Source organism: Cynara cardunculus (assembly GCF_001531365.2).
Source record: "Cynara cardunculus var. scolymus isolate 2C chromosome LG 1, CcrdV1, whole genome shotgun sequence".
Classification (NCBI taxonomy): domain Eukaryota; kingdom Viridiplantae; phylum Streptophyta; class Magnoliopsida; order Asterales; family Asteraceae; genus Cynara; species Cynara cardunculus.
Window position 1 is genome coordinate 23,513,100 of NC_037528.1, and position 11,402 is coordinate 23,524,501.

At 35.5% G+C, this 11,402-nt stretch overlaps 1 protein-coding gene and 1 non-coding gene across 2 annotated transcripts; one reads left to right on the top strand and one right to left on the bottom strand.

Annotated features, from left to right (window-relative positions):
- Positions 1 to 7,563: 7,563 nt before the first annotated feature.
- Positions 7,564 to 7,752, bottom strand: LOC112503619. The gene has a single exon (XR_003068037.1). It is a non-coding gene; the product is annotated as a U2 spliceosomal RNA (small nuclear RNA).
- A 1,200-nt stretch (positions 7,753 to 8,952) lies between these two features.
- LOC112515761 (40S ribosomal protein S17-like) lies at positions 8,953 to 9,669 on the top strand. The gene has a single exon (XM_025122689.1). The coding sequence runs from the start codon at positions 9,034 to 9,036 to the stop codon at positions 9,481 to 9,483; it is 450 nt and encodes a 149-aa protein (XP_024978457.1). The 5' UTR covers positions 8,953 to 9,033; the 3' UTR covers positions 9,484 to 9,669.
- Positions 9,670 to 11,402: the final 1,733 nt, after the last annotated feature.

Genomic DNA, 11,402 nt, shown 5'->3' on the forward strand with positions numbered 1-11,402 from the left:
TTCATTAAGTATTATATGAAACAATTTCACAATCATATATGAAACAACTTGATCAAAACAAGTATTATATGAAACAATTTCATGAAAAAATTTCATAAGATTAAACAATGAAATCGACAGATGAAGGTGGTTTGCACGGTTTATACAAATGAAGACGGTTTTTATTTGATCACTCCTTTCTACATATATATACGTTACCGCAATTTATATCATATTTTTTACGTTATGCATCTCTATATATATATATATATATATATATATATATATACGTTACCGCAATTTATATCGTTTTTTTTACGTAAATGTAAGTAGGTATATATATACGTATATACATACGTACACATATATACGTACATACATACGTACGGGTTTTAACCCGTACACATATATACGTATAAAATACGTATGTAAAACGTACGTGAAGATACGTAAATATGCGTATGGGTTAAAACTCGTACGTATATATACGTATGTAAAACGTACGTGAATATACGTAAATATGCGTACGTGTTAAAACCCGTATGCAAATATACGTATAAAATACGAAGTTTCAATTTTTGTACCGTTTATATCTTTTACGTAATGCATCTTTATAAATATAAATGTTACCTTCGAAGATACATACAAACATCATCACTTTGACGTGATTTCATGTTTTGTGATGGTTTATTGTGTTTAATGGGTTAAGGGTTGTGAGAGTAGAATATATGAGAAAAGAAATAAAAGGGAATGTGTGAAAAATTATGAAATAGGAGGTGGTATTTATAGTGAAATTGGTATTACAAAAAAAAATTAAAAAAAAAAAGCATGGATCGCCCCCGGGGGCGATCCGATGACGTGGCTCGCCCCAAGTGGAAAAAAAGAAATTTAAAAAAAAATTCGAAGAAAAAGGCCAGATCGCCCCCGGGGGAGATCCGTGTGGTTAGTTTTGTAAAACCTCTAAAAACTGGTTATTTTGTGTAAGAGGGTTGTATAAAATGGTTAGTTTTGTCATTTTCCCTTATTGAAGGTATGTTTCTAATACTAAGTTTAATCTTTGTAATTAGTGTTAATTAAGGATATTAGGGTTTGCATGTTTGTGATTAGTGGTTAATTTTGTAAGATTAATGTTAATGGTGTTTAAGATGGGTAAAAGGTGCAATATGTTCTCAGCTATAAAGCTGAGTTTTGACAGCTTACTGCTATTGTCTTGTAAAATCTGTAATAAATCACACAAAAATCATAAAAATGTGTGGTCAGTGGCATTAGAAAGATATAAGAATCTATTTTATTTCATCTTTAGAAGTCATTGGATAATTCTGAGTTTAAAAGGGGTAAAAATGGGTATGAACCTGCTGCTGTATAAAGAAATTAAAAGTAGAATTGTCAAATTGAAAAGGGTATATCTTGGGATTGCTTGAGTAATTGCTTATGATATCTTAAATGTATATTCCAGGGATATAATTGAAGGTATTGAAACCTTGTGGTGGTTCATTTCTAGCATTTTGGGAATTTCTCATAGCTTGGAGTATTGAGTAGCAATGTGAGTTCGTTCGGGAACATTTTGTATACTATGTGTGCATATGTGTATATATACTTTCCTTATATGTTTGTGCCCTTATATATATATATAATATGCCTTAGTGGCTAGAACACTGTGCCTTAATGGCTGGAACACTATGCCTTAGTGGCTGTTATGTTATGTTATTTATTTACTTAATGTAACACGATCTCATGGTATCTTCGATATACGAAATGTTGAGATTGCCATAATCAGTTTTTGTTGTCTTGAAGAATATTGATTCATGAGTTTATTGATTCAGAAATCGTTTGTATACACATATATGTTATTTGAGTTTGTTCCCGTGATTCCTTTGTGTATGTGTATGTATACATCATAATATTCAAATGTTTCCCTATGAACTCACTGAGCTTTATGTTTAACCTCTTACAGGAAGGATAGAAAGGAGTAAAGGTCTGATGTAGGATTGTCGAGCTTAAAGAAGTTGGTTGATATTTAAAGCTCGTATTTTGGGTACTTTTTTTTTTGTTGATGTACATGTTTTATATATATAAAGTATGTAAGGGTAGTTATATGTCCCTTCATCAACGATACTTATCTTTTTTGGTGAATAACTTTGTATCCCGTTTTGTTTTAGAATTGTATATTGAATCTAATATTACTTGGTGAAATTAGCTTCCGCTTTACTGTGGTTTTATATTTGGGAAATGACTTTAAAAAATTAGAGACTCTTGGTTAATTTAAAACATAGGTGCTTAAAGTCATAATGTACTAAATATTTTTAATATGGCAGTTTGCCACTTTGTGAGGTGAATCATTGAATGAACAAGATTACTATGTGTTGGTTTCAGCTATTGGATTTGTAAATAATACATGTAGCATCCGATCAAATACTTAGAAAGAAATTTCTGATTCATTGTCTTACAAGGATAATTTCTGATGAACCTTATCCATCGGATGTAACTCCAAAAGAGCAACATCTTGAAACCTTATCATAAGGATTTAGATGTAACTCATTCATCAAATCCACTTATATGAATTGAGATTGATTTTTTTGTCTTAAATATTCTCCGTTCAAAAAGGAGAATCTGATTGACATTCTTATTGATCATACAAACTTGAAATTCAAGAACCTACAATTTATATCAAATCTTTTTGGTGTCCGATGGATCAATTTCATAAAACTTCTACAACTAGAAATCCGGTCTATAACTTGTATTTTGGAATAGAACAAGATAAGATTTTTACTTGTAAAAGTCTTGTAACTACTCGTATTGATCCAAGAATGGAATGCCTTCAACAAAATCAAAGACTAGTTGAAGTGAGGTCAAGATAGTAACCAAAGCGGATTGGTTTGCCATCTAGCCAAAAAGAAATAAGATCAATACAAGATAAAATCAAATAATAGTTTGACAAGTACTACTACTGGCAAACCGAATTTTGGAGTACAAACTTGTCCAACAAGTTTGGCTCACCAACTCTCCAACACCCATCCTGGTATGAGAACATGTCCTGCATGTCAGTTAAAGTAAGTTCTAAAACACTATTTGATCAATGTCTTACTTTATTTACTGTTCCCTCGCATTCAAAAGGACGAGATAGGTTAATAAGTGTCTACATCAACCACATGCATGGATCAACAAATAAGATAAAGACACGCATCAAAGTTGGACAATAGCATTTAATGCGATTGTGGTTATAAAAGGTCACATTTGTCATTCAATGTTACTCACCCATTTTGAAGGAACTTCTATGTGATAGTTTATTAGGCAAAATCAACGTCAACATCTAAAAATCTATCTTAGTCTTCTGATGTGAAAGAGATTTTCCTCTCATCACTCTTTCAATGTTAGCAAATGATAATCAGTCAGATTGTTCATGATCATAGGTCTTACATTTCTAACTTCCGCAATAAATTTGTAATTTTTTGTTTTAATGCAAAATATATAACAAAAAAATGAAAATTTGTTGTGTTTGTATTCAACTCCCTAATTTACAAACACATCATGTGTAAGTAATTACTTCAAGCACCAAACTGTGGCATGGGACTTGGGTTTCTTGAAAGGATTTTGGGCTTAGTAATAATATTTAAAAATTAGGAACGTGAGGGTGATCCTAGGAATACCCTAGGGGCCAATTACGAGTATATGTCTTCGCACTAAATGTTGCCACATAGCGAGGTTTAAGAAATGTCTAATCTTAAAGATATATTTAGCTAGCCAGATGAGTTACAACCCTTCTTAACTATGTAACTTGACCTTACTACAAGTATGACTGACTACAAATGATCTACATATGACCTAAGTCATATAATTGTCAGGTATTATGCTAAACCTCTACAATTTACACTTCTTGCTACTTATACGTACATTAGACAATGTTGGGAGCACATAGTGTTGATTGAAACTTCTTGTTAGTCATAATTCGAGCTGATAATATACAATTCTTGATATGTGCAGCTTTTTCTTTGCATGATAAGCTTCCATTTTCTTATCTCGTCAATTGACATGAATTTCTTTATTGATTTCCATCGACACATGATGTGCCAAAGCATAATGCATAATATTTAAAATGAAACAGGTTATAAAATTAGCCATTATTATTTTTCTACAAGCAAAAAAGGTTACCATTACCAATATTGGAGTTTGCACTACTAATCCTATTTTTGCAGGTTACAAGGACATTATAATTCTTCTAGGGTCTTAACCCTTAAATGTTAATTAATTAATGAGGAGGATTAAACACTCTAAATATTTTCATGGACATAAATTATCAGCATCGAAAAACAAAAGAATCGCTTATTTTTTAGCATGATGTGATAACTCTCATTTTTAAAATTATTTTTATTTATTTCCTTCTTTTTTGCATATATTGAATACCCAATTTCTTTTTTTCCCCGTTTATTCTAAAAAGTTTTAAAAATATGATGAAACACAAAAGATGAATTTTTATTCCGAAATACTATACTTTCTAGCAACTACCCACATTGTCACCACTGTGGGAAGTTTACGAATTTTTGAATAAGTTTCAACTTTTTGGATGATGTTTTCTTGAAAATATTTATAAAAGATCTCCTACAGCTGGTGCTACATTGGAAAGATAAGTTGTGGAATAAAAAAGATTTTTGGATGGTCTTTGCCCACAAGATTTGTGCAAGCCTAATTTCCCTTGGATTTTGTGTCTTATCCTTATCCATTTCTCCCCTGTATAAAGAGATCTTGGGTTCATTTTGAAGACTATGGGGTTGTTTGGCAGTTGCTGAATGATTTAGTGTAGAATAGTTAAGAGGTCAGAATGGTTAAGAGGGTCAGAATGGTTAAATGTTGAATGAAATAATGTTGTTTGGTAACTGTTCTCTGAATGACAATAAATTACCATTTTAACCCTTTGAATGATTTAGTACTGAATGAAATAGAGTTGTTTGGCAGATATCTGAATAAAACAATTATTTTACAAATATAACTACATATTACCATTTTACCATGTTAGGATGTATCATCACGATTTCACAACCAAGTTATGCATATACAGCAAAATCATGATGCAAATACCCATTTATCAACAAACAGACCTATGCATATACACATTTAAAACGCATCCTACAAACAGCCCTAATTACGAGCCCTAAGTAACAAATAGCCCTAATTAATCTGGTAGAGGGAAGCAGTAGGGGAGGCGATGAAATACCCGGAAAAGGAAGGTATAGGAAGCAGATGTAGGAAGCAGTAGGGCCGACGACCGGAGGAGCATACCGAAAAAGCGACAATAGTGGGGGGAAGACGGTGAACGGAAGAACGAACGATCGTGGGGGATGCGATGGTGGAGGTGAAGATACAGATATGCAGAGATCTGTGAAGAGAGCGGCTGGAAAAGAGGGGTGGGAAGGGTAACCGGCGATGGCGAAGTTGTGGAGGTGATCGGCGACAACCGGCGAAGCTGTGGAGGTGACCGGCGGTTAGGGATGGTAACGGGGCGGGGATGGGGCGGGGACTCCAATACCCGTCCCCGTCCCCGTCCCCGATTCCGCATATGTGTCCCCATCCCCGTCCCCGTCCCCGCCGGGGATTATGATCACATCCCCRTCCCTGTCCCCAACGGGGAAACGGGTTTTTTTTAAAACCAAAACTATCTACAAACTAAGTTATTGGAACTGTGATTCAGTGATTGTATAATTTGTGTTTGACTTAGCCTAGCATAAATAGCCTAATCTTGTGTAGCAATTTTATAGCAATTTTTATCTATTGAAAACAATTTTATAGTAAAGAAGAAGGCTGAAGAATACCTATGTCCGCCACTGAGAAAAAACAGTAGAGAGGGAGTGCCGGAGTCCGGAGAGCCGGACCGCCGGAGCGCGGAGAGGAAGAGCCAGAGAGGGAGAGCCGGAGAGGGAGAGCCGGAGAGGCGGAGCGCGGAGAGGAAGAGGCGGAACGCGGAGAGGGAGAGCTGGAGAGGGAGAGTCCGGAGAGGGAGAGGCGGAGCGCGGAGAGGAAGAGCCGGAGAGGGAGAGCCGGAGTCCGGAGAGGGAGATCTGTCGCCTGTCGCCGATGAGGGTGAAGAGGAAGAGGGACTTTGGAGTTTGGAAGAATAGGGATTTTGGATTTTGGAAGGAGACGATAACCAGAGTCAGAGAAGAAGCTGGGCTGAGGTTGCTGGGCTGAGGTCGCTGGGCTGGAGTGGAGATGGTCCAATAATGGATGCATTTTCTAATATAATTAACAGGCCCACAAATCCACAATACATATATATATATATATATATATATATATATATAACGGGCGCGGGGCGGGGCGGGAAGTGTTGTACCCGTCCCCGGCCCCATCCCCGGCTTGAGCCAAGCGGGGATCCCCGTCCCCGTCCCCGGGACCCGATTTTTCGGGGAATCCCCGTCCCCGACCGGGGCGGGTGGACCGGGTTACCCGACGGGTCGGGGTCAATTCCCATCCCTACCGGCGGTGGCGATCAGCGATGGCTGTGGAAGGCGACGAGTTCTCATGAAGCGATACAAAATGGCTGGAAGAAAAGGGGTGTGGAAGGGTAAAGATGGAAGAAATGCAATCTGAATGGTTGAGTGAGGCCCTAGACACAAAATGGTTAAGATGTTAATGTAACCATTAAGAGGCTTATTTTTTTTTGCCAAACAGCCCTTACCTCTTACCGATTAAGAGGTTGGCTCTTAATGTCACCATTAAGAGCCAAACAAACAGCCCTATCTCTTTGAAGCTTTACTAATTGAAGTATCTCTTCTTTTTTCTCTCTTAAGTTAAGTTTAGCATTTAATTTTCTTGTATTAAGGTTGTAATTGTAATTTGTTGCCCACAATCTGACCACTGTGACACAAACTTTAACTCTAATTTAATGAAAGTTATATTTCAGTCTTATTTATTGTCTTATATTATGTTTTTTTGTCTATTATGAGCAAATTACTTATATGAGTGTGAGTGTGAGTTTAACTTAAGATTTTTATGCAATAATCGGGTGTTTTTGCTCTTTATCACTTCGTAAACTTGGTCACTTAAGACGGGACTTAAACTCAATGCCGATAAGCTGATCACTTTGAAGTGTTAATATTAGATCTTTGACCCAGAGATGGACAAATTCGAAATACGACTTAAATGATGCACAAAGAACTTGAGAGGGTCTTTGATAATTACGTAGAGATACGAATTTTATATGTAACTAGTGTTCAACCGCGCGTTGCACGGTAGTGATAATACCATCTTCAAAAGAATGTTATAGACTAAAATTTGAAGTCATCTTCTAAAAAAATTAGGCAAATATGTGTGACAACTACTCATTAACATTAAATTTTTTAAAAGGAGTTGACAATAATCTTATAACCATATGCTAATTTAAGTTATCTAACTATGCTCGAGAACTGTGGTGCAAAGTACTCTACAAATGTTTGACTAATGTTAGTAGTTTATTTGATTAGAAGTCACAATTTTAACTGAAATTTCATCTAAGGTGACAAAACCACTATTTTAATTTTGTAACAAATCTAATTGAAATATCATTTGAAGTTATGAAAAAAGAACGTTCTATAATATTTCAAGTAAGAAGTAGAGGAGTGCGTAAGTTGTAGCAACATTAGTGGAAGTTCAAGGCGATGCATGAAAAACCACATCATCAAGTTAAGATAATGGGTTTTTCCTCATAAAAAAATAAACTCAATATCAAGTGGGGTCGATAACCCACATATCAGATATGAAACTGATAAAAACATTACACTTCATCGTAACATTCTATAATATTTGAATTGTAATTAGAGAGGTGTGTCAAACCTTGAGAGTAATAACACAAAGACGATAGAAAAATAACTGCATCATGTTACCAAATCATCATCCTTTGTTTCACTTTTATATTTGCACTATAATTATAATTTTTACCATTAAATTGGTTTTGATTCCAACCTTGGTATAGATTTCAAAGACCGTTATCCAAAATAAGACAACCCTATGAGACAAATCTCATGATTTAAAAGAAAGACATCAAATCCACCTTTCTTATACACTTCACTTTGTTCAAATCTTTCAACTCTTTATCAATGTGGACAACTAAAACTCATCAACAATTCATCATTTGAGAATACTCAATTCTCATGGTGCCACCTCAATACCCCAATGTTTTCTTTTATATATATAAAGATTAGCTAATGATTAAGCATTGGAGATTTATATTACAAAGAGATTTAAGTATAAATTTTATTTCTTATTCTGTTTAGCTAAATCAACAAGTTTCGGAGTTTTGAGAGTGAGAACTTTGTGGGGACTATTTATAAATCTTCACTTTCGAGAGATTGGAATATTTATAAATATCTCATAAGTTTCTAACCGTTTTACTGTTGATTTTATCTTAAGTAATACTTACACCCATGTCCATCTTTTTATTTCATAAGTTCATTTCGCTAATTTTGTCTTTTAAAGCTTTTTATAAACAAAAATCTAACTTTTATTCACAAACCGAAACATGCTCAAAAAGTTCATAAAAGTCTCCGATTCTCAGTAGTTCAATTCATGTGGAAACAATCTCAGTACTTTGTCACTCTATTACTTGCAAGCAATCATAATGTCGGAGATTTTGTGACCAATGTGTGAACACAGACGATCTTAAGCTACCAATATGACATAATTTGAAATCAATAAGAAAAAGCTACACCGTTACTCCTTCAATTTCTAAAAGTCTCAATGCACATGTGATTATCCTACCGAAATCTTGATTAACTTTCATTTTACTCATGGTTATGCAAAAATTAATGCCTTTGAATTTGAGCACCTCCTCAAAACAACTAATTGAATTCATATATGAATTGATCCTTACACACTTATTCTAGGGCCAGGCTACTCTCCTTGGGCCCATGATTGTTGATAAATTATCACCTGTTTGGCCCAATTGATCCGCAATTCATTTCACACACTTATCATGAATTATGACTTATAAACCCTAATTCTCATCTTCAAACCCTATCCTTTCTTTCTCCTCGTTTTCCCTGAGCAAACCCTGCCGACGCCGCCTCTTCTTCTCCGTCGACAACCATGGGTCGCGTCCGTACCAAAACCGTCAAGAAATCGTCTCGCCTTGTAATCGAGCGTTACTACTCGAAAATGACGCTGGATTTTCACACCAACAAGAAAATCTTGGAAGAAGTTGCCATCATTCCGTCAAAGCGCCTCCGCAACAAGATTGCCGGATTCTCTACTCACTTGATGAAGCGCATCCAGAAGGGTCCGGTGAGAGGCATCTCGCTCAAGCTACAGGAGGAGGAGAGAGAGCGCCGTATGGACTTTGTTCCCGACGAATCTGCCATCAAGACTGACCGTATTGAGGTTGATAAGGAGACTATTGACTTGCTTGCGTCTTTGGGCATGAGCGAGCTACCTGGGATTGTGCTTAAGGAGGACACTCCTTTGATTTCCACATCGATACCGGGAGCTTTCGGCGGTGGTCGTGGTGGATATGGCGGTGGAGCTGGAAGGAGGTACTGATGAATGGTGCTTATTTTTCCGGTTTTTTAATGGGTAATTTGTTGTTTACAGTCTTACATTATCTATGTGTTCTCTGTTAGGGTTTTGGTAAACGCTATAATGATTTGAATGTTTGAAGAAATGAGTTGTCTTTTACTTTAAGTTGGATTGAATTTAAGCAATCAAAGTTTCTATTTTGTGCTAGCCATCTGCATTTTTATCAAGTTTTTGCATCTGATATCTGCTCTCTTTAGATTCAATTTGTTGTTAGAAAAAAAAAATGAAATTCTGGGTTTTTGAATGTCAATTTAATATTATAGATATATTTGTAGCTGTTGCTGTATGCCACAGGAAGCTAAGTCGTTTACAACTTTAGATTTCTGTGAATTGATTGTACTCTTAAGCTCTGATGGATCCAGTAAGCATATCAGTTAATTGGAAATCTAGGTGCATTTAGACGCAAATTCATAGAGCATATATGATGAGTTCATAGCAATAGCATCTTTGTTCCATACATGAGTAGGTGCAAATGATTTCTGGATCCCACATTCTACTTTCTGAGTCTGTGCGCTAGATTGGGTTGCAATTTGGTATAGATATTATTTTACTTTATTGGATTGGGGGCTTGCTAGGTTTTATGGTTGTATGTCTTGGTCTATAGATGCCATTTGCTCAATGGACCACTTGATTTTCAGATCAAGTTATGAGCTTTAACCTCTTTAGCCTATAAAACATGCAGCAGCACTTACATAATGCATTCACATTGTCTTTTATGTGGTTGAAAGATAGTTTTAGCCAAGTTATGGTGTTTAATATTTTCATCTGCAGCTGTCCAGGCTATATATTGCAACATAGAGCTATGATACGTTGTTTTGAGGTCTTTATATGTCATCATCAAATACTTGCTATGCAATCTTATCTTAGTAATTCCACTTAGATTGTTTACCATTTTCTTTTGGTAGCCTATTGGATTTGGCAACTATAAGAATATAACCAATTCAATTAGGGTGCATTTGGTACATAGATGGGATTGGACGGGCAATAGTGAGGTCAGCTGGTCAGGGCATCGTCTGTGGTTTTAACTATTTGTCTATACTCTATACCCATTCGGTTCTGTCTCAAACATGGTTTTATTCTGTGCTGTTCTCTGTAAAAAAATACATCATTTGAGGTGAGCATGAAGTGGTGGAGGGTGTGTTATATCTGTTATGTCGAGTTTGCAAATATCCGATAAACAAATCTGAACCATCAAACAAGATCTATCCAACAATAGGAACATCATTAATAGCTTTAGTGTAAGTTCGTTCATCTGTATTTCTTAGGTGATGTTTGACAGTTGTTGAATGGTTGCTGCTGAATGATTAAGAAACTCATGATATATGCAAAATGAAATCTAATTGTTTGGTAATTGTGTACAATGAAATTAGGGCTCTTAATGGTTAAGGGATATCTAGGATACAAAATTATTCATAGTGTTTTACAACCATTAAGAGGGAGGCCTTTTTTGTCAAACAAGATTCATCTCTTAACAATAAAGAGGTTGCCTCTTAATGGAACCATTAAGATGTAAACAAACAACCCCTCAGCCGTTATTTGATTTCTTGATATATATATATATATATATATATTTTTTACCAAGAATGAAGAGGGAGGATGATGTCTTCCTTCTTTACAGTTAAATCAGGCAATATAAAAGTGGATTGGATTCATTTTAATGAACCATGTTTGTTTAGAAATTACCAAAAGAAAAAGGATTCAACCAATAGCCCAAATACCATGGTAAGATGACCTTGGCTAGCTCTTGACAATTCATTTGGTTTATATGACCTCAAAAACAGAGAACGAGTACAAAAGAACACATGTTTATTGCCAGCTCAAAATCACTATGAAAAAGAGAATATTGATCAACACACAATCACATAACTTTATTTCACATCACG